At 39.0% G+C, this 24,449-nt stretch overlaps 1 protein-coding gene across 1 annotated transcript in view; it reads left to right on the top strand.

The window, feature by feature from the left end:
- ADAMTS9 (ADAM metallopeptidase with thrombospondin type 1 motif 9) overlaps positions 1-24,449 on the top strand; it is a 218,395-nt gene that overhangs the window by 6,690 nt on the left and 187,256 nt on the right. The window contains exon 3 of the mRNA XM_007948081.2: positions 67-229. Within this exon, the coding sequence (XP_007946272.1) occupies positions 67-229 (163 nt within the window). The remainder of the gene's footprint in view (positions 1-66; positions 230-24,449) is intronic.

Genomic DNA, 24,449 nt, shown 5'->3' with positions numbered 1-24,449 from the left:
CCCCCCCCCCCCCCCCCCCGTTCAGTTGCTGAACTATATTAAAGTCTCATCTCTGTTCATTTTCAGCTGGGCACATTCCGCTCCCATGATGGAGATTATTTTATTGAACCACTGCTATCCATTGATGAACAAGAGGATGAAGAGGAACAAAACAAGCCCCACATTATTTATAGGCGTAGCACACCCCAGAGAGAGCCATCACCAGGAAGGCGTGCATGTGACGCTTCAGGTATTTGCTTCTTGCTTAAGCAGAGAACCCAGCTCTCTGAGATGGGTTGTGTATCATACTACAAAGATACAGTTTTTTCATAGGCTACAAAGCAATAGTACATACATTGTCTTTTATTTAATCTTCGTGTGAGGTAGGTATACATTTCTCCATTATACAGATGCCAAAGCTAAAGAGAAGTTTAGTAACTTATCCAAGGTTACACAACTAATAAGTGACAGAGCTAGAATTCAACTTCAAAAAGCAGTGAATCTAACCACCATGGGCAGAGCTGCCTCCTTTGTTGAAGTTGTGATTTTTTGGATTAACTTTGGGTAAAATCTCCAGGCTATTATAACAGTATCCTCAGTCAACAATTGCTTGTTTTATCTTGATATTTTGGTATCTTCTATTTTTATTATTATTTTTTTTTACCATGTTTCACTCACTGCCACTGAGTCGATTCTGACTCATAATGACCCCCACTGGCTTTCTAAGGCTGTAAATCTTTATGGAAGTAGACTACTTCATCTTTCTTCTTCAGAGTGGTTAGTGGGTTTTAACCACTGACCTTCTGCTTATCAGACAAATGCCTTAATCACTAGAGCTCCTTTAGGGTTACAAAAATGTCTTACAAATTGAACTCACAAAAACTTCTGTGTGTTTGTTGGGATTTTTCCTATCAACTTTAATACATATTATTTGCAAGTATTGGTTTAGCTAATGTTCTATGGCTTCAGGAAATATCGATGGGCTTAGTTAGAGATCACATTGTTGCTTGTCAGCCAAATTCTTACATGTTTACCATTAGATTTTTGTCCATCCTGACCAGATTCTTTGAGGCTTTTTGTGAACATGTTTGCCCTTTGGTGAGGATATGTCATTCCAGGCACTTTGGAAAGCTTATGCCTCTCTGTGTTTTTCAGTTTTCACTCTTGTTGTGACCCATCACTATCTTAAAGCCTGGTTGCTTTCTAACTGATGATACCTTATCTTTGGAAATTGTCAATCAATTTGGTGCTATTTCTTAGGATGTTTGTTAATTACTCTCCTAAAAAAGTATCCTTTGACTTCTTTTTCTAAAACTTTTTCCTTCTCCATATTTAAGAGAAAAAAAAAAAAAAAGCTTCCCTAAATTTAATAGCTTCTTAGGTGTTTCTCATATCTATAAACAAGATCAAATTTCAAAACAAACAGGTTTTCTAAAATGCTTTCCAAATGATGGTTTCTTTCATCTTATATCTATATCAGGTTGTTCCACTGTGACAGAGTATAGTACCCTGTTCCTTCTTGGAATTACTACTTCTAAAGTGAATCTGTTAATAAAGCATAACACTGGTTGCTTATAATCTGGGAGTAGCCACATCTAAGAGTATAGCATCTTAAGTCTTTTGGCTTTATCTGTTACAGTACTGGGTTCTTATTATCAGGGCTAAATGGAACATAAGTGAAATAGTTTGTCAGTTAGACTTGCTAGAGAGTCAGAGGGTGGTTTGTCTTCAGAAGGGAGTACACTCAGAAGCAATTATTCCAGAAGATTGCATGGTATAAAGACTGCCAGTCACCAGCAAGTTTAATGGACAAGGTATTTTATCACTTTTCTTTTAACCACATTAGTGAGACCATAGACTTTTACTTCTTGACTTCCTAAATAGCAAGTCCATATTTTATACATGTGTATAAATATATATATAGCAGGGCTTTGAACCAGTTCCTTTCATTTGGACTCCCTGCTGAGAATTTGCCTCTCCACCTTAGACATTTAGATTTTTACTGTCCAATTTTTTCAGAAATGGATGGCCCTGTCCTTCTTCCCAGTCTGTCTTAGTCTCTAAGCTCCACTGAAACCTGTCCACCATGGGTGTACCTGCTGGTATTTGAAATACTGGTGGCATAGCCTGCAACCTTATAGCAATACACAAGTCACCACATTATGACAAACAGGCAGACCAGTGGTGGAGATTATGAAACATTATCATTAATGTCACGTGCAAGTAAAATTTTGCTGAAGAGAATTAAATACCATTGCAGTAGTATATTGATAGGGAACTTTCAGAAATTCAAGCTGGATTTAGAAGAGGATGTGGAATGAGGGATATCATTGCTGATGTCAGATGGATCTTGGCTGAGAGGAAAGAATACCAGAAACATATTTACCTGTGTTTTATTGACTATGCAAAGGCGTTTCACTGTGTGGATCATAACAAATTATGGATAACATTGCAAAGGATGGGAATTCCAGAACACTTAATTGTGCTCGTGAGTAACCTGTACATAGAACAAGAGGCTGTTGTTTGAACAGAATAAGGGGATACTGCATGGTTTAAAATCAGGAAGGGTGTGCTTCGGGGTTATATCCTTTCACCATGTTTATTGAATCTTTATGCTGAACAAATAATCCGAGAAGCTGGACCACATGAAGAAGGATACAGCATCAGGATTGGAGGAAGACTCATTAACAACCTGCAGATAATACAGCCTTGCTTGCTGAAAGTGAAGATGCCTTGAAGAACATACTGTTAAAGATCACAGACTACACTCTTCAGTATGGATTACACCTCAACAGAAAGAAAATAAAAGTCCTTACAACTGGACCAGTAAGAAACATCACAATAAATGGTGAAAAAGATTAAAGTTGTCAGGGATTTCATTTTACTTGGATCCACAATTAACACCCATGGAAACTGCAGTCAGGAAATCAGATGTTGTGCTGCACTGGGCAAATGTCCTGCAAAAGACTTCTTTAAAGTGTTAAGAAGCAAAGATGTCACTTAGAAGACTAAGGTATGCTTCACCCAAGCCACGATGTTTTCACTTGCCTCATATGCATGTGAAAGCTGGATAATGAATAAGGAAGACAGTAGAAGATCTGATGCCTTTGAATCATGGTGTTAGCAAAGAACAGTGAAAATACCATGGACTGCCAGAAAAATGAACAAATCTGTCCTTGAAGAAATAAAGCCAAAATACTCCTTGGAAGCAAGAATGGCAAGACTTTGTTTCACCTACTTTGTTCATGTAGTCAGAAGGGACCATTCCTTGGAGAAGGATAAAAGTACCGTCTACTTGCTAAAGAGGGTCAGCTCAAAAGGGGATGACCCTCAACAAGATGAATTGACACAATGGCTGCATTGGTGGGCTCAATCATAGCAAGGATTGTGAGGATAGTGCAGGACCAGAAAGTATTTTTTTCTCTTATACATAGGGTCACTGTGAATCAGAGCTGATTCCATGGCATCAACTGGTTGGCAACAACAACCCCATATATACTGAATCAGAATCTACTTCTTAACAAGATCCCCATGTGATTTTTATATGTGAAGTAGAAAGGAAAATTCTCAGCCAGGGGTTGAACAAAAATGAATTGGTTTGAAATCCTGATATATAGTGATAGAGAGGAAGTGTGTGATTCCTTCTTTCATCTTATTAATATATGTTCAAAAGATACTCAAATAATATTTTCATTGACTAACAACGATTAGTTGAATAGTCGGCCTTTGTGCTATTCTTCTGTCTTGAAGTGTCTCCAAACCAACATTTAAGAAACTGTTCATTGTACTCTTATTCTGTTCTGGCATTGTACAAAGAACATTACCTACACTTCTTCATTCAATCTGTACCACAGGCCTGTGAAGTGGGTACCATTCTTACTTCCCTTGTATATGAAAAAAAAGCTAAGGCTCCAAAGATGAAGTAACTTGCCCAGGATCTCACAGCTAGTCCATGACTCCAACCCATGTTTGTCTTATTTCATGACCTATTTTCTCTGTACGCATGTGATGTATGTATGTATGAGAGGAACAGAGACAGAGATCTTACTTAAAACTGTCATTCAAAAGTTTTCAAGTCTTATCTTTTAAAATTAAGTACTCATAGCATTGGACATATGATTTTGCATTGGAGGATAAATACAGTGAACCCAAACCAAATCCACTGCCATCGAGTCAATTTCAACTCATAACGACTTTTCAGGACAGAGTAGAACTGCCCCATAGAGTTTCCAAGGCTGTAGATTTTTCTGGAAGTAGATTGCCTTGTCTTTCTCCCACAGAGCAGCTGGTAGAGTCATACATCGACTCTGGTTAGCAGTTGAATGCTTTAACCACTGTGTCACGAGAGCCCCTTAACTATGGTCAAGTCCTATTAAAAACACAAGGGAGAGGGAATCTTAAAGAAGTAAGGATTGAAGACAATGAAAGATGCCTTAATTTTTCCAAAAAGCTAATTTGGGTTCCAATCATTCATATTGGGGCCTTTAAGTACCAATTTCCAAATCACCAATGCCATTTTTTAGTTTTCTTTCTGGTTTTTGCTTGCCAGTGATCACTATGGCATGCCTGCCATTCACCCTGTGTGATGAATCAGGAGCCCAGCAGTTTTGTTTGGCTCTTCCAAAGGTTGCTGCTGGACTATGCTACTCTGGTTTCTCTCTTCCAGCTGCTTCTCCACCCCTTCTTTGAATTCAGATGCAGGAGGCTCAGAACAGTTGGAAAAAACTTTGGAATATGGCCCAATTCTTCAACAGCCATTAGAGGGACGGACCAGCAGGTCACGGAAACCTCCAAAACCAGGTAGCCTTTGCATAGGGAGCGAACGTAGGTGGGGGTGGGGGTGGGAATAGCAGTACCCCTTTTTGACAGAGATGAAAAGGGCTGTCTGCCAAAATCAGTCCATTCAGCTTCAGTGATTTCCCCCAGAGCAATGGTTAATAGCCAAGAATGAGTCTTAGTAGTATCCTGGGAGACTCATACAAATGCAGATTCTTAAAAATAAAAACAAAAAAACAATCCACTCTGGGCAAGGAGCTCTGGTAGCATAGTGCCTAAGGCACTTGACTGCTAACCAGAAGGCTGGTGGTTCAGATCCACCAGCCACTCCTCAGAAGGAAGGTTGGGTAATCATCAATCTACTTCCATACTGATACTGCCTCGGCAACCCAGGAAGGGGTCGCTATGAGTCAGGTCCGAATGGACGGCACGTAACAACAACAACAGTAGTGATTTTAACAGGTGCTGTAAGTAACTAAGGTGCTCTAGAGGCACTGTGGTTAAAGCACTGCACTGCAAACCAAAAAATTGGCAGTTTGAACCCACCAGCTGCTCTGTGTTGAAAGATGAGACAGTCTACTTCCAAAAAGATCCACAGCCTAGGATACCCTATTGACAGATCTACTCTATCCCATAGGATCACACTATGAGTAGGAATTGACTCAATGACAGTGGGTTTCATTTTTAATTTTTTCCAAGTAACTCAGATGTTCAGCTAAGTTTGAGAGTCACTGCTATGGCTAGATGTAAGGCAATAGCCATTATTCATCACTGTGGTGGTTGTACCATGAAGTTGTTTCCAATTCATAGTGACTGTGTCAGAACAAAACACTGCCCACTACTGCGCTATCCTTACAGTCCTTCCTATATATGGGACCATTGTTGCAGCCATTGTGTCAATCCATCTCATTGAGAGTCGTCGTCCTTTTTGCTGACTGTTTTGGTTACCTAGTGCCACTCTGGTAGCATAGTGTCTGACACACTTGACTGCTAACCAGAAGGCTGGCAGTTCAAACCCACCAGACACTCTTTGGAAGGAAGGTTGGGCAATCTACTTCCGTAGTGATATCACCTCAGAAACCCAAGGAGGGGTCACTATGAATCAGGGCCAACTCAACGGCACATAACAACAACAACAACAGTGCTGCTCTGACAGGAATATACCACAGATGGGATGGCTTGAACAAACAGGAGTTTATTCTCTTACAATTTTGGAGGCATTAAGTCCAAGTTCAAAGTGCCAGGCTCTAGGGGCTGGGTGAAAGCACCTCAACCTTCACCTTCAGCTCTGCTTCCTGCTTCTGGCTCACTGAAGCTGGAGGCTTTTCTTCACTTAGACAGCTTCTGGCTGGTGAGGTTGACAAGCCTGAGGTTGACAAGTAAAAAGGTACAGTGCCAATGTTACCAAACAACATGGCAGGCCACTAATTCAAGTCCAGATGAAGTCCCAAGAAAGGCAGGGCATGGCAAGCTGTTGAACAACTTGGCTACATGCAGGGTTCAAGCATACCAAAAGGCTGGAGAGCAATCCCAAAGCTTTTCCTTACATGTGGGAAGCAGACCATATCCCTAAAGCAGTTCCTCAGCTGCTTATGGTGGGTCCCACCATGGAATTGATTTCCAGTCTCATCATGGGGAGTAACTACCACCAGCTGCCCAGCCACTCAAGCAGGCCCAGCCAAGTTGATATAAACAACCTTAAGTACCACACTAACCGTCTCCTTTATCAATCTTGATGTTTTTCTCCAGAGACTGGTCCCTCCTGATAGTGTGTCAAAAGTAAGTGACACGAAGTCTCACCAACCTCCTGTCTAAGGAGCATTCTAGCTGTATTTCTTCCAAGACAGATGTGTTTGTATTTTTGGCTGTCCATACTGTATTCAATACTCTTCACCAGCACCATAATTGAAATGCCTCAATTCTTCTTTAGTCTTTCTTATGCATTGTCCAGCTTTCACATGCATATGAGGCAATTGAAAATACCATTGCATGGGTCAGGCACACCTTAGTCCTCATAGTGACATCTTTGCTTTTTAACACTTTAAAGAGATCTTTTGCAGCAGATTTGCCCAATGTGATACATCATTTAATTCTTGGCTGCTGCTTCCATGAGCATTGATTGTGGATCGAAATAAAATGAAATCCTTGACAACTTCAATATTTTCTCTGTGCATCATAATGTTGCTTATTGGTCCAGTTGTGAGGATTTTTATTTTCATTATGTGGAAGAGTAATCCGTACTGAAGGCCGTAGCCTTTGATCTACATCAGTAAGGACTTCAAGTCCTCTTTACTTTCAACAAGCAAAGTCTATCATCAACATGTCATGAATTGTTAATGACTCTTCCTCCAATCCTGATGCCACATTTTACTTCATATAGTCCAGCTTCTTGGATTATTTGCTCAGAATACATATTAAATAAGTGTGGTGAAAAGATCCAACCCTGGTGGATACCTTCTCTGATTTTAAACCACACAGTCAGTATCCCCTTTTTCTATTCAAACTTCTGCCTCTTAATCTATGTACATGTTCTGCGTGAGGACAAAGTGTTCTAGAATTCCCATTTGTCATAATGTTATCGTTAATTTTTTTTATGATCCACACAGTTGAATATATTTACATAGTCTAGAAACACAGATAAACATCTTTCTGGTATTGGATGCTTTCAAACAAGATCCATCTGATACCAGCAATGATATCCCTCGTTCCATGTCTCTCCTGAATCTGACTTGAGTGTCTGGCAATCCCTTGCTGATGTACTGCTGCAACCATTTTTTACTTATCTTCAGCAAAATTTTACTTGCAAGTCATATTGTTAAATAATTTCTGCATTCTGTTGAATCACCTTTCTTTGGAATAGGAAGGTATATGGATCTCTTCCAGTCAGTTGGCCAGGTAGCTGTCTTCCAAATTTCTTGTCATAGATAGTTGAATACTGCCAGCATTGCATCCATTTCTTTAAACATCTCAATTGGTATTCCTGCAATTCCTAGGGCCTTGTTCTTCGCCATTGTCTTCAGGGCTGCTTGGACTTCCTCCTTCAATACCATCTGTTTTTGGTCATATGCTACCTCCTGAAATGGTTGAATGTCGACCAATATTTTTTGGTACAGTGACCCTGTGTATTCCTTCCATCTTCTTTTGATATTTCCTGCATCATTCAATATTTTTCCCATGGAATCCTACAATATTGCAACTGGAAGCTTGAATTTTCTCTTCATTTCTTTCAGCTTGACAAATGTCAAGCATGTTCTCTTTTGACTTTCTTACTCCAGGTCTTTGCACATTTCATTATAATACTTCACTTTGTCTTCTAAAGCTATGCTTTGAAATCTTCTGTTCAGCTTTTACTTCACCATTTCTTCCATTCACTTTAGTTACTCTGCATTCAAGAGCAAGTTTCAGAGCCTCTTCTAACATCTATTTTGTTTTTTTCTTCATTTTCTTTCTTTTAAATGATCTTTTGCTTTCTTCATGTATGATGTTCTTGATGTCATCCCGTAACTCATCAGGTCACTGGTGTTCGCTGCATCAAATCTGTTCTTCAGATGGTCTCTAAATTCAGGTAGGATATAATCAAGGACATATTTTAGCTCTCATGAATTTGTTTTAATTTTCTTTAGCTTCAGCTTGAACTTGCATATGAGCAGTTGATAGTCTGTTCCACAATTGGCTGCTGGCCTTTTCTGACTGACAATATTGAGTTTCTCCATCACCTCTTTCCACAGATGTAGTCTATTTGATTCCTGTGTATTCCATCTGATGAGGTCCATGTATATTGTCACCATTTATGTTGTTGAATAAAGGTATTTCCAATGAATAGGTTGTTAGTCTAACAAGATTCTGTCATACGATTTCCGGCATTGTTTCTATCACCAGGGCCATATTTTCCAGCTACTGCTCCTCCTTTGTTTCCAACTTTTGCATTCCAATCACTGGTAAATATCAATGCATCTTGATTGCATGTTTGATCACTTTCAGACTGCAGAAGCTGGCAAACATTTATCACTAGTTGTTTTGTTTGTCCCAGACATAGCTTTGTACATCAGTCCTTTCTGTCTCTCTTCTTTTCATAGTGTGTTAGAATATTTGAGCTGAAGGAAACCTTAGCAGTCATCTCTAGTCCATCACTCTAATTCTGTACAGATGAGCAACTGAAGGGTCTGAACGTAAAGTTTCTTATTTCTAGGAGTGGTACCGTATATATATATAATTCAACACCACCCATCAGACATAGTTAGGCAAACCTGAACATTGGACTAGGCCCCTGGAAGTCCTGCTGGGACAGATGTAACCCTTGTCATAGCCCAGTATAATCTAGTTGTTAGATTATGGGAGTCTGTGAAGGGGAGGACACCCTTACTGCTGCATAGAGATGGAATGTAATTTTTGCTCATTTCTGATTCTTAATATATGTGTGATTAATTTTCAAAAAAGATTCTGAGATTATTTATATTAAAAATACATGTGCAAAAAAAAAAAATACATGTGCAGAAGGAATCTAATGTAGTGAAAATGTTATGGGTCTAGAAAGGAGTCTGAGACTTCATTTATTCATTCATGCATGTGTTTACTCATTCAACCATCAAATATTTATTCAGAAATTGCTCTGTGCCATGAGGATAAAACCAGGAGCCCTCCTTATTCTAGTTCCTTGTGTGACCTCAAGTACATTTTAGACCCTAAAGTGAAAATAACACTTTCGGTACTTTCCAAGGCTTCTGGCAGGACTAAATGGATATGAAATAATGAAAGCTCCCAGGGTAGTATTTAACAGTTGGGAGACAGTCACTGAATGGTATATTTTTAAAAAATAACAAGATCATTAAAATAGAAAATAAAAAAAAATAGCAATAATTGAAAGCATTCAAAGCTCAAAGCTAATGTTGTTGTTGTTGTTGTTATGTGCCGTCGAGTCGGCCCCGACTCATAGCGACCCCTCCTTGGGTTTCCAAGGCAGTATCACTACGGAAGTAGGATTGCCCAACCCTCCTTAAGGTTCCTTAAACCTTAAACACAAATAAAAGCTGTCATCTTGAAACTCTTTTTTACTTAAGTGTTCAGAGCATCTGCTTTGATTTCCATGTAACATCTAGTCCCTAAATGAAAAGACTCATGGCTAGCATTGGTTGAGCAGGTATCATATTACAGACATAGTTCCAAGAGCTTTACTTTAGATTGTATATTTTAATCCTTACCTCAGTCTCTATTTCGTAAATGGGAAATTTGAAGCACAGGGAAGTTCACAGAGTTGGCTTGTCCAGGTCACAAAGCTCATTAACGTAACTTTTAAGCTTAGAGCTTCTGGTTAGCTAGGTCATCAAGGATTTACTGGACTTGCCCATAGTCACCCCCACCAGCTAGTGGTAGGGTTGAGAGTCCTTTCTGTCCATGCAACTTTCCTCTGAACCCAGTGTAACATTTTAAAATTTTATTTCTCACAAGTTTCTCTGGGCCTAGTAGTTGCCCTTCCTGGATTATCTCTGTTTTACTGTCATTGGTTTATGGCTACTTGTATACATTTTGGACATTTGAGCATATCTGAATTTATTTGTACTTTCCATCCTGTTTGCAAGTTCCTTAGGGTCCCAAAGGGTGATGAGGGCATCTTCTTCCTGTGGCATGCCTGAGTGATTGCAATGTCCTTTGTACAGAGGGTCCTCAGTAAAGCTGAGTTAGCTGATTGCCTGGCCACCTGCCCCACACACCAGGGGGGGCAAATGGCAGGCTCATGGGAGCATTCTGATGTTGTGTTTGTAAACCACTTCCTGCAGATCCCTCATAGTGCATTTCCAGATGAAACCCCAAGTTTAGTCTTACAGACACTCTCTATTTGACTCTGAATTTTGTACAGGAGCATTTAACTATTCTTATCAGGGAGATAGACATGCGTCCTAGTAGGTGAGTGAGAAAAATGCAGGGGAGAGGACCAAGAGGGGGCTATTTTGTTTGCCTGAGCCCAAAATACAGTGATTTTTCTCTTTCACTAAAATTCCTCCCTCATCCTCAGCAAGGCCAAAAGTTATTTGTTTCTTAAGGCATTTAAGAATTTTGTGTTCATTGATATGCCAGTGCCACTTCTAAGAAAATAATTGGACAATTGTACAAAGGTGTTTATGCATGAACATTTAGTACTGTGTTGTTTATTATAGCAACAGATTGGAAACAACGTAAGTTCCCCTCAGTAGGAGGATAAGTAAATAAATAATTGGGCATGTAGACAGTGGATTCTTATGCAGCCAGGAAAAAGAATGACAGATTAATGTTAACATATATATTAAATCAACACAACAAGTGAGAAGTTAGTATGTATGGTATGATCTCATTTTTTAAAAAAATGAAAACAGTGTGCGTAGGTGTGCATTTGTGTATAAAGAAAAAATGTGAAGGAATATGCATGAAAATATTAACCAATTATTTCTGGTTCATTGGACTCTAGGCAGTCTTTACCTTTTTATTTAATGTACTTTTATTGCTATATGTGTGTGTGTGTGTGTATATATATATATATATATATATATATATATATATATAACCATGACTTTACAGTGGTTTTATAATCAGAAAATGCAGTTAAAAAAGATATGGAGGTAGGACATGTAGTTATTTTATCCACATGGCACTTGTCATCAGGGACCAACATCCAAGTGTTCATTGGATCTCTTCCCTCAGGACTGAAGATTGACAGATCTGTTATGGCCCCCTGAAATCTGTTTTTTGAGATAAAACAGTCTCTATAACCAGAGACATAAAAATCCTATCTATGGCTGATTCTTTGGGGAACCCATAGCTGGTCAAAGTTGAGGCTCTTTCTTAACCCAGCTAAATTGCCTCATATTTAAGGACCACTGTTAGACTGACTCTGGGATTATCACAGTTTATTCTCCATTAGGCATTGGGGACTCTGTCCATCACTCCTGTTGGCATGTAGCATCACTTGTTGGTTGGGCTTTCAAGGCTGTGATCATAAGGCTGGAAAATACAAGATGATAATTAAAGCCATCATTTGCTAGTCCCTTATTATGTACAAGGGAGCGCCGGTGGTACTAAAACATCAGCAGTTTGAACCCACCAGCTGCTTTATGGAAGAAAGATGAGATAGTCTGCTTCTGTAAGAATTTACAGCCTTGGAAACACTATGGGGTAGTTCTGTTTTGTCCTGTAGGGCCATTATGAGTAGGAATCAATGGCAATAGGTTTTAGTTATTATGTGCTGGGCACATGGTGCTAAGCACTTTATATACATCAATATACATGATCTGTTTATAAAAGTTATGGAGTAAATACTATTATAGTTGAAAAAATTGCAACTCAGAAAGGTTGAGTGACTTACCTAGAGCCACACAGCTGGTAGGAAGGGTATCTGAGACTTGAACCCAGATCTGACCCCAGTGTGCTATATTGTGGGCGAAACTGCATTGAAAAACGATTTAGAAGTCTTTTACTTAACTTTTCAGAACATCTTCTTTGATGGCCATCTAATTTCCAGTTCCTAGGTTATATTAATAATGGCAAACTTTTTTTTTTTTTAATTGTGGTTTGGGTGCAAATTTACAGAGCAAAATTTGTTTCACATTCAACAGTTCATGTGCATTTGATTTCACACCCTAATTACCATCCCCTATCATAACAAACTCTCCTCCCCTCCCATCTCTGTGACTGCCCCCTCCCTGTGCCCTTCTTAACTTGGCACTTTGTCTCTCTAGCATTCCTTCTATGTGAATGCTGTCCCTCTGGTGCCCCATGGCCGATTGCTATAAAGGGTGCATCTCCCTAGAGTAGGTGGGTGCATTGCCCTGGGGAAGGTATTCTGCATATAGGTCTTCCTCCTGTTGGGCTGAGAGCCAATTCATATGAATGAGTCCAGTTCTAGGTCCAAAAGGTAACCCAGGGCCATAGTGTTGGGGGTTCCACCAGACTCATCCAACCAGTAATTCTGGTTGTTTTTGCATTTCATTCCACATTTTTCCTCCCACTCTGTCTAGGATCTCTAGCTTTGATCCCTTTCTAAGCGGTTGGCATTGGTAGCCAGGCACCATCTAGTTCTTCTGGTCTCGGGGTCCATCGTATCGGGCTAACATATTGTTGAGCACATATTATATGGCAGACACTGTTCTAAGCACTTTATGTGGATTATATATTTTAATTCTTACCTCAGCCTCCATTTTGCAGATGGGAAAACTAAGGCTCAGTGAGGTCCACAAACTTGGCTTGTCCTGGGTCACAAAGCTCATAAACATACCTTCTTGCCATAACCCCCTTGTACTTGTCTAGTTAGGGGATGTCTTGGTCTGTCCCTTTATTGATGTTATTCCATTTGTATTTTAAAAAAAAGAAAAAAAAAAAAACTGCCATCAAGTTGATCTTGACTCATAGCGACCCCCATTGGGTGGTAAATCTTTATGGAAGTAGTTTGCTCAGTCTTACTTCTGCAGAGTGGCTGGTGGGTTTGAACCACCAACCTTCTGGTTAGTAGTCAGATGCCTTAGTCACTGTGCTACCAGAGCTCCTTTCCATTTGTATAGGCATTACTTTTGCTGGCAGGATTTTTAAAATGCCTGCCTGGAATGTGATTTGATTTGAGGAAGGCCGCCTGGTGCCGGAAATTCCCACCATGACTCTTTTTAAATGAAGGCTTTGTGTCTCCAGCAGGCCCCTGTTGGAGTGTACACTTGTTACACATTAACCTCTGGGATCCCATTAATAATTTAGCATAGATTGGCTGATTAGATTAGCTGCCCTGCCATTTGGGCCCAAATGAAGTGAGAGACAGAGCTAAGGCGCAGAACTCTGAGGGAGGCTTTAAGTAAACAATTCTGGGACAGCATGAGGGTTCCAGGTAGTGACAGAGCTTCCCTGATTTCACACTGCTAGGGCCCCAGCACATCAGTGACTTATTTCAGGAGCCAGCCTACCTCCACTTTCACCACACACTTTCTTTTTTTCTTTAATCCCCAGACCCTTTTCCCTCACCCTTTCAGCCTAATGGAGATCAGGCAACATTTAAAAAGTCTGTACCATGTGCTGGGTGATATGGAAGCACTTTCTGTGATTATTTCATTTATTTCTGCAAAGGCTCTTTGGGAGAAAGCTGCTTTGATCATCCCCAATTTAGAGATAAGAAAACTGATCTCACAGAGGTGAATAGTCTTGTATGTAGGTGAACAGCTGGCCCTCCAACCGAGAACTGATTGTGAATTTTTAAAGATGTTTCCTGCCATTTGTAGTTTATCTTTTTGGCTTAATTTTCTTGGCTTTACTCCTTTTTGTTCCTCATTAATCAGTCTATACCTTTTCCTCTCTTAAATTCTTCAGTGACTATATGGCTCATCAACAGTCAGTTTAAACAATGACCTCTAAAATGCTTTGTAAAATATTAGAAAATTATGGTTTTGAATAGTCAGCTTTTCATTTCTTCAGTTTTGTCTTCCTTATAGAATTTATATAAAAGTAGTGCATTTCTTTCTTTCTTTTAACATTAGTCTTAACAGCACAGTATTCTAATAATATGATTAAAAGTTAGTAAAAAAAGAAGCTTCTAACAGAGGAACTGTTTCTTCTTTCATTCATTCTTTTTTAAAAAAATTATATTTTACAGTGTTTTTGGTAAATTCTTTCATTCTTACTCATTTTGTTTTGTTATTTTTATATTTCATCTTTTTTTAAAAAAAACATTATAATGAACATCATCAAGCATGCATAAAAGTAGAAGCAGTAGTAAAATGTTATCTGCATTTAATAATTACTGACATTTTTCCACATTTACTTTTGATTTATGTTTTTGTTGGAGTATTATTAAAGCAAACTTAAGGTATCATGGCATTTCATCTCTAAATACTTCAGTACCCATCTCTGAAAAGTAAGGACATTTTCTTACATAACAGTAATACCATTTACCACAATGAACAAACTTAACAATTCCTCTGTATTATAATGAGTACCAATATTAAAATTTCCCTAATCACACCCAAAATGACTTTTTATATTCCATCTGTTTAGATCATGATCTAAATAAGGTTCATGCATTGCAGTTGGTTTTGGCTCAAGTGATTTTTTACTTTGTTGTCATCATCATTGCTAAAATTGCTATTTTCATTCTAGTTTTACTTTTGATCCACAGTACCTTTTCTCCCCTTCCACTGTCTGTGCTCTTTGATCCATCTTTATTTTCATAAAGTCATGCTACAATGATTTGAACCAGCTCCTGAAAGAGCAGGGCCAGCCCTCAAGCCCAGAACAGATACCAAGAACAAAGCAAAGGGGGAATTGAACCACCACTTACCAGAGTAACTTACAGAGCCCTAGTAGCTCAGTGGTTAAGTGCTCATCTCAATAACTAAGGGTCAGTGGTTTGAACCTATCAGCTGATCCACAGGAGAAAGATGCCTAGGAAACCCTGTAAGGCAGTTGTACTCTGTCCTATAAGGTAGCTGTGAGTCACAGTTGACTTGATAGTGCATTGGATTTGTCTTGGAATCAACGTGATTTAGGTGAACACAAAGGGCTTATTTGGTCAGGTTATTTTCTGACCCTTTGTCTGAAGTACCTCTGTAGACCTTGGTTTTTCTCTTGCCAGTGAAAAGAGTATCCATTTTCAGAATGGAGTTGGACTACCTTTTCCACCATCCAAAGCTTCTACTCACCTGTGTTTTAAAGTCTAGAAGAGCCAGTTTGCAGTTGGAGTTGTAAAGGGGCAAGTTAGTTTAAGATCTCAGAGTAGGGCTTATTTATGAAATGAACATGAAATACTTTCCTGTCAAACAGTTCGGCAGTTCTCAAAAAGTCAAACAGGATTACTGTTGTTGTTGTTAGTTGACATCAAGTGGATTCTGACCCCTCTGACCCCATGTGTGCAGAACAGAACTGCTCCATAGGGTTTTCATGCTGTGACCTTTCATAAGCACATCACCAGGCCTGCCTTCCAAGGCGTCTCTGGGTAGGCTCAAACCACCAACTTTTCAGCTATCTGTCAAGTCCTTAACCAGTCGTATCACCCAAGGACTCCTAGAATTTCCGTATGGCCTGGCAGTTTCACTCCCAGGTATATACTCAAATAATTGAAATCAGGGACTCAAACACATACTTGTACATGAATGTTCATGTCAGCATTATTCACAGTAGTGCAGCAATGGAAACAACCTGTGTGTCTATCAGCAGATGAATGGATAAACAAAATGTGAATATTACTCATCCATAAAGGGAAATGAAGTTCTGATAATATCCTATGACATAATGAACCCTGAACAATTTATGCTAAGTGAAATAACCTGTTGTTGTCAAATCAATTCTGACTTATAGCAACCCTGTAGGACAGAGTAGGACTGCCCCTTAGAGTTTCTAAAGCTGTAATCTTAAACTGACTGCCATACCTTTCTTCCACAGAGCACCCGGTAGGTTCAAACTGCTGACCTTTCAGTTAGCAGCCAAGATTTTAATCACTGTGCCTAGGTGAAAAAAGTCAGATACAAAGTGACAAGTATTGTATGATCCTGCTTACGTGGGATATGCATAGAGACAGAAAGTAGGTTAGTGGTTAACATGGGGCTGAGGTCACAGGAGAATGGGTGAGAAGTTACTGCTTAGGTGTACAGATTTTCTGTTTGGTGTGATGAAAAGTTTTTGGATAATAAATAGTAAACAACATGGTAAATATAATTAATGCCACTGAACTTTACACTAAAAAATAGTTGAAATGGCAGTATTTTAGTTATATATTTCACAATGATAAAATAAATAAACTTGCCTACTCCTTGCCCATTTCCCCTGACCCTTTTGATAAGCTTCTGGAACCAGAGACTGCCAGAAGGGCTGCCTGCTTCCCACCATCATCCCAACTCAAGGGCTTCCCTGTCTCCAGCTCCTCAAAACTTAGAATTTCATGTACTTTTCTTCAGAAACCCACTCTCTGCTAAGGAATAAAAGGTGATGTAGAGACTTGCTAATTTGTTTAATCATTCTCATAAATCCCTGAAACCCATTAAGATACACATTCTTTCTAAAGAAGGGACTTGAGCAGGGCTGGGGTAGGTGTTAAGGCTGATGAGCCAGGAGGTATTTGGGGTTAATCTGAGGATGGGTCAGACCCTTCACTGACTGAGCTGTCTTTTTTGAAAACATTGTAGCGTTTCTCTCTTTATATGAGGGAATAAGCATGGCTGAATTAAGTGATTTATTTATTTATTTTTTAAAATCATACAATGAAGTTTAGATACTGAAACTTTATATTCACCAAAATTGGATTCTTTGTGATAATCAGATTATTAACCAACCCAAATCAAATGCACTGCCATCCAGTCAATTCCGACTCATAGCGACCCTGAAGAACAGAGTAGAACTGCCCCACAGGGTTTCCAAGGCTGTAAATCTTTACAGAAGCAGACTGTCACACGTTTCTCCCACGGAGCATATGGTAGGTTCAAACCACTGACCTTTTGGTTAGCAGCCATATGCTTTAACTATTGTACCACCACACAGAGTCATTATTGTAGGTGACCAAAGTCTGTTCAAGAAGTCCTGTTGGCACATCATTAAGCACTTGCCTGCTAACTAAAAAGGTTGGCAGTTCAAACTTACCTCACAAGTTCATGGGAGGAAGACCTGGTGATCTGCTCCTGTAAAGATTACATCCCAGAAAACACTGTGGTAGCTCTATTCTGCACATAAGAGTCTCTGTAAGTTGAAATTGACCTGATGGCACCTAATAACAACACCACCAACACAGTCTGCTTGCAGACTTCTGCATGGATATGCTATGTGACTGGAAATCATGAATGATTGTGAAGTGTTTTGGCTATTGTAGAAAGCAAATGGAAGATGTGATTTGTGCTCATGCAGGCAGTGGAGTTTGAGATGAAGCAAAATCAAAGTTGGCAGAATGTTTCCTTTTTTATCAATCATCGTTTTTCATATGAAATTAGAGGAAAGTGAAAATTCACTTGGCCTGTGGTAATGTTGAAAAGTTCAGGTTGATGTGTTGACCTCAGAAAGTTTCTGCTAAGGTTTTATTTGTGGTAATCTATTTATTTTCAAGTAGTATTTCATAATGTTTTGTCTGTTTTTCAAATTAAAATGTAATTTACATATAGTAACATTCACCCTTTTAGTGTTTAATTCTGAAAGTTTTGGTAAATGCCCAGTCATGCCGCCATCATCACAATCAAGATACAGAACAGTTCCCGGGCTCCTTTGTAGTCATTCCCTCTTCCCACCCTGGCTCCTGGAAACCACTGATCTTTTTCCTATTCCTATAGTTTGACCTCTTCCATATTGCATATAAATAGAATCCCTAAACACAGTGCATTTGAGATTTCTCCATGTAGTAATGTAGCAATGTCTGTAGCAATCCACGTAGCATTGCCCATAGCAATATCCCTTTTTATTGTTGGTAGTATTCTGTTGTATGGATATACCACAGTGCGTTTACCCATTACCCAGTTGAGGGGTACTTAGGTTGTTTCTAGATTTTGGAAATTACGATCATTACACCTTAAACATTTGTATACAGGTTTTTGTGTGAACATAAATTTTCATATTACTTAGTTAAATACTTAGGAGTGGAATTGCTGGGTTATATGGCAAGTACATGTTTAACTTTATAAGAAATTGCCAAACTGTCTTCTGAAGTATCTGTATCATTTTGCAGTGCCACTGGCAGGGTATACAAGTTCCAATACCTTTGCATCTTCACCAGTACTTAATATTATTGTTTGTTCATTTTTTTTTTAATTTAAGCCATTCTAATAGGTATGTTAGTGGTTCCACACTGTGGTCTTAATTTGCATTTCCCTAATGACCAGTATTGTTGAGCATCTTTTCATATGTTTATTTGCCATCCAGAAGCTCTGGTAGCATAGTGCCTAAGGCACTTGACTGCTAACCAGAAGGCTGATGGTTCAAACCCACCAGCCCCTCCTTGGAAGGAAAGTTGGACAATCTACTTCCGTAGTGATACTTCCTCAAAAACCCAAGGAGGGGTCGCTGTGAGTTGGATCCGACTTGATGGCAAATAACAACAACAACAACAACAATTTGCCATCCATATATCTTCAGTAAAGTGTTGGTTTAAATATTTTGCTCTATTTTTTTGTTTTAATTGGGATATTTGCTTTCTTATGACTGAATTTTGAGGGTTCATTATATACTCTGGATATAAGCCCTTGATCGGGTATGTAATGTGCTAATATTTTCTTCCAGCCTGTGGCTTGTCTGTGCATTTCTGTAATTTCTAGACACTTTTTTGATACGTGACTTCCTTACTGTATTGCAGACACTCACGCACTGCAAGCTTCATGCTGTCATGGAAAGACACAACAGGAAAACCTAGTGGCCAGTGTATCATAGAGTCTGTCCAAGCTGCAGGTTCACATGTGGAATGGGAAAGGCTTATTCAGATATTTGTGTTTAAAGTCATTGTCTGTGCCAACAGAAAAGCATATTGTTGTTATTTCTAAGTGGTATCCAGAAGCATCACCTTCAATGTCAAGCCATGTACCTTAGGATGAGAATGTGTTCTCTGGGTTAATAGATGAAAACAAAGTTACAAAGGAGTCCCTGCAAATTTAAGAAAACCACTTTGTTTTCTTGCACTTGTATGCACACAGGAGAGAAACAGAAAGACAGAAAGGCAATGAGAGGGACAGACTACTAACTACTCACTGCCATTGAGTCGGGTCCAACTCACAGGGACCCCACCTTGGGTTTCCAAGGTGATAATATCTTTATGGAAGTAGATTGCTCAACCTTCCTTCCAAGGAGTGGCTGGTGGGTTTGAACCACCAGCCTTCTGGTTAGCAGTCAAATGCCTTAGACACTACACCACCAAAGAGAGAAGGATTTAGTAACTCAGGCTTAAGTCTTGTGTGCACCCATGCTCTGGGGGTGAAATAGGAGTGGGAGACATGGCTCCATTATGCCTCAAAGCCCCCATTTTGGGCTGTGTGGAAATTTAAGGATATTCTAAAGGTAGTTTTGATTGTATGCTAATTCTTTTTCTTCAAGCCAACTTCCCATTCCTCACATTTGATGTTCTTCCATTGTAACAAATTAGGTTAGGGAGAAGTGAGGTGGTTTTCAGAAAATATTGTCTGTTTGAGCATGTTTAAAATAAAATTTCTCAATGTGTTATGGAGATGTTTACCCCATACTCCTGTGAATATTATTTAACATCATCTAACATGTTGGTCAACCACTCATCTGTCAGTTTGTCATACTGTGGTGGCTTGCATGTTGCTGTGAGGCTGGAAGCTATACCACTAATATTTCAAATATCAGCGGGGTCATCCATGGTGGACAGGTTTCAGTGGCGCTTCCAGACTAAGGCAGATTAGGAAGAAGGATGTGGCCAGGTCCACTTCTGAAAACAAACAAGCAAGCAAACAAAAAAAAAAGGCAACTGAAAACCTTATGGACAGCAGAGAAACATTGTCTGATACAGTGCCAGAAGATTAGCTCCTCAGGTTGGAAGGCACTCAAAATACACTTGGGAAAGAGCTGCCTCCTCAAAGTAGAGTCGACCTTAATCATGTGAATGGGGTAAAGCTTTCTGGACCTTCATTTGCTGAAGTGGCACAACTCAAAATGAGGAGAAACAGCTGCAAACATCCATTAATAATAAGAATGTGGAATGTATAGAGTATGAATCTAGGTAAATTGGAAGTTGTCCAAAATGAAATGGAACACATAAAGATCAATATCCTAAGCATTATTGAGCTGAAATGGAGTGATGTTGGCCAGTTTGAATCAGACAACTATATGGTCTATTGTGCCAGCAATAACAAAGAAGAATGGCATCACATTTATCATCAAAAGGAATATCTCAAGATCTATCCTGAAGTACAGTGCTGTCAGTGATAAGATATTTATCTATATGTCTACAAAGGAGAGCAGTTGATACTGCTTTTATTCATATTTACAGACCAACCACTAAAGCCAAAGATGAAGAAATTGAAGAATTTTACCTGTTTCTGCAACCTGAAATTCACTAAACATGCCACCAAGATGTACTGTAATTACTGGTGATTGAATTGCAAAAGTTGGAAACAAAGATGCAGTATCAGTAGTTGAATAATATGGCTTTGGTGACAGAAATTATGCCAGAGATCATATGATAAGAATTTTGCATGACCAATGACTTATTTATTTCAAATCCTTTTTAAAAAAGTATAAACAGTGACTCTACACATTGACCTTATCAGATGAATTACACAAGGATCAAATCGACTACATTTGTGGAAAGAGGTGATGAAGAAGCTCAATATCAGTCAAAACAATGCCAGGGGCCAACTGTGAAACAGACCATTAATTACTCATATGCAAATTTAAGTTGAAGCTGAAGAAGATTAAAACAAGTTCACAAGAGCCAAAATATGCCCTTGAGTATATCCCACCTGAATTTAGAGACCATCTGAAGAATAGATTTGATACATTGAACACCAATGATGAAAGACCAAACAAACCATGGGGTGATACTAAGAATATTATACATAAAGGAAAAGATCATTAAAAAGACAGAAAAGGACAAAATGGATGGCAGAAGAGACTCTGAAACTTGATCTTGAAAGGAGAGTAGCTAAAGTGAATTGGAAAAAATGACGAAGTGAAAAATCTGAACAGAAGGTTTCAAAGGGCAGCTCAAGAGGACAGAGTAAAGTATTGTAATGAAATGTGCAAAGACCTGGAGGTGGAAAGTCAAAGGGGAAGAACACACTTGGCATTTCTCAAGCTTAAAGAACTGAAGAAGAAATTGAAGCCTCGAGTTGCAATATTGAAGGATTCTATGGGCAAAATATTTAACGATACAGGAAGAATTAAAAGAAGATGGAAGGAATACACAGAGTCACTGTACCAAAAAGAATTAGTTGTTGTTCATCCGTTTCAGGAAATAGCATATGATCAAGAACCAGTGGCACTGAGGGAAGAACTCTAAGCTGCACTGAGGGAATTGGCATAAAACAAGGCTGCAGGAATTGATGGATTACTCACTGAGATATTTCAACAAATGGATGCAGCACTAGAGACACACACTTATTTATGCCAAGAAATTTGGAAGACAGTTACCTGGCCAACCGACTGAAAGAGGTACATATTTGCATCCATTCCAAAAAAAGATGATCCAATAGAATGCAGAAATTGTTGAACAATCATTGATACCATATGCAAGTAAAATTTTGCTGAAGATACTTCAGAAGCCATTGCAGCAGTCAATTGATAAAGAACTGCCAGAAATTCAAGCCAGATTCAGAAGAGGGCATGGAATGAGGAATATCATTGCTGTTGTCAGATGAAGTTTGGCTAAAAATAAAGAATACCAGAAAGATGTTTTTTTTGTTTGTTTGTTTTGTTTTATTGACTGTGCAAAGGCATTTGACTGTATGGATCATAATAAATTATTAATAACATTGTGAAAAATGGGAATTTCAGAACATTCATTGTGCTCATGAGGAACCTTTACATAGATCAAGGGGCTGTCATTTGAACAGAACAAGGAGATACTGCATGGTTTAAAATCATGAAGAGTGTGTGTCAGGGTTGTATTCTTTCCCCACACTTTTTCAATCTGTGGGAGCTCTGGTGGCATAGTGCCTAAGACATTTGACTACTAACCAGAAAGCTGGCAGTTCAAACCCACAGCCACTCCTCAGAAGGAAGACTGGGCAATCTCCTTCCATAGAAATACTGCCTTGGAAAACCAAGGAGGGGTCACTGTGAGTGGAATCGACTCAATGGCAGTGAGTTTGGTTTTTTTTTTTTTTTTTGGTATTCAATCTGTATGCTGAGCAAATAATCTAAGAAGCTGGACTGTATGAAGAAGGTGGTAGCATTAAGATCAGAGAAAGACTCATTAACAACCTGAGATATGCAGATGATCCAAATTTGCTTGCTGAAAATGAGGAATACTTGAAGCACTTACTCATGAAGATCCCAGACCACAGTTTTCAGTATGGATTGCACCTCAACATAAAGAAAACAAAAATCCTCACAACTGGACCAATAAGTAACATCATGATAAGTGGAGAAAAGATTGAAGTTGTCAAAGATTTTATTTTACTTGGATTTACAATCAGCATCCATGGAAGCAGCAGTCAAGAAATGAAATGATGTATTATTGCATTGGGCAAATGTGCTGCAAAGGACCTCCATAAAGTATGTAAGAGCAAAGATGTCACTTTGAAGACTAAGGTGTGCCTGACCCAAGCCATGGTATTTTCAATAGCTTCATATGTATGTGAGAGCTGGACAGTGAATAAGGAAGACTGTAGAATTGATACTTTTGAGTTAGGGTGTTGGTGGAGAATATTGAAGGTACCATGGACTGCTAGAAGATTGAGCAAATCTGTCTTGGAGGAAGTACAACTAGAATGTTTTTTAGAAGCAAAAATGGCCAGACTTTATCCCTTATACTTTGGTCATGTTGCTAGAAGAGACCAGTTCCTAGAGAAGAATATCATGCTGGGTAAAGTAGAGGGTCAGCAAAAAAGGCCAAGATCCTCAACAAGGTGGATTGACACAGTGGGTGGGTTGATCCCCTCAAACACAACAAATATTGTGAGAATGGCACATGACCAGGCAGTGTTTTGTTCTGTTGTACATAGGATCTATGAGTAGGGACTGACTTGACAACACCTAAAAACAATAATGTGTTTGTCTCACCCTCCCCCCTTTGGCATTATTCTGTCTTCTGCTTGTGTCCAGCCCACCCTGCTAGCTGTCTGGTTATTTCATCAACATTCTCACTATGAGTACCAGTAGCCCAGAGAGGAGACTCAGCTGGGTTTTGAATCCTATGACTTCATTTTTCAACCATTTATTCCCTTTTATCTTTTAAAGTATAAGAAATCTGACATTTTCATACTGGAATGAACTTTAGAGAGAACTTTCCTACTGATCCTTCTCTTACAGAGAGGAGAATCAAGACTCAGAACCTCAGAGTTACTCATAATCTCAGAACTCAGGAGAACTGCAAAATTAGGACCCAAATACAGGCTTCTACTTCTTACACTGTGGTGTACTTTTACTTTCCAGGCTGTATTGCAAACAAAAGCTGTCATGGATGGTGACTAGAAAGGGGATATTCAAAAAAGAGACTCAAATGAGATTTGCAGAGTGCTATTGGATTTATTTTAAGTGTAAGGATAATTAAGAATAAACTAGTGATCATTCAAGAAGTTGTCTCAGAGCTATAGGAGAAGATACTAAGATTTTATTCATTCAAGGCTTAAGTTGGCATAGTAACTGTCTTAGTTTCCAAGGGCTGTCATAACAGAATAGAAGTAGGCAGCTTTAAAGAGCAGAAATTTATTGTCTCACAGTTTTGAAGGCTAAAAGTCCAAATTCAGGTATTGGCAGGGCTAGGCTTTTTCTCTTGCAGGCTCTAGGGGACGACCCTTGACTCTTTCAGCTTCTGTAGCTTTGAATGTTTTTTTTGGTGTCCCTTGGCTTGTAGATGGATCCTCCCATGGTGTCTGTCTTCCTTTGTATGTATGACTCTTCCTGTGTCTTCTTCTTTTTTTTTAATTAATTTTTTTTATTTAGTTTTTTTTTAGGTTTTTTTTAATTATTATTATTACTGTGATTTGGGTGAAGATTTACAGAGCAAATTCACTTTCCATATAGCAGTTTACATATACTTTGTCTCATGACATTGACCACAGTTTACCACAATGCAACAGCTCCCCTCCCACTTCCTCCCCATAGTT

The sequence above is a fragment of the Orycteropus afer genome, unplaced genomic scaffold (assembly GCF_000298275.1).
Source record: "Orycteropus afer afer isolate SDZICR_OR568_19922 unplaced genomic scaffold, OryAfe1.0 scaffold00201, whole genome shotgun sequence".
Lineage (NCBI taxonomy): Eukaryota > Metazoa > Chordata > Mammalia > Tubulidentata > Orycteropodidae > Orycteropus > Orycteropus afer.
This window is presented reverse-complemented; position numbering and strand designations above follow the sequence as displayed.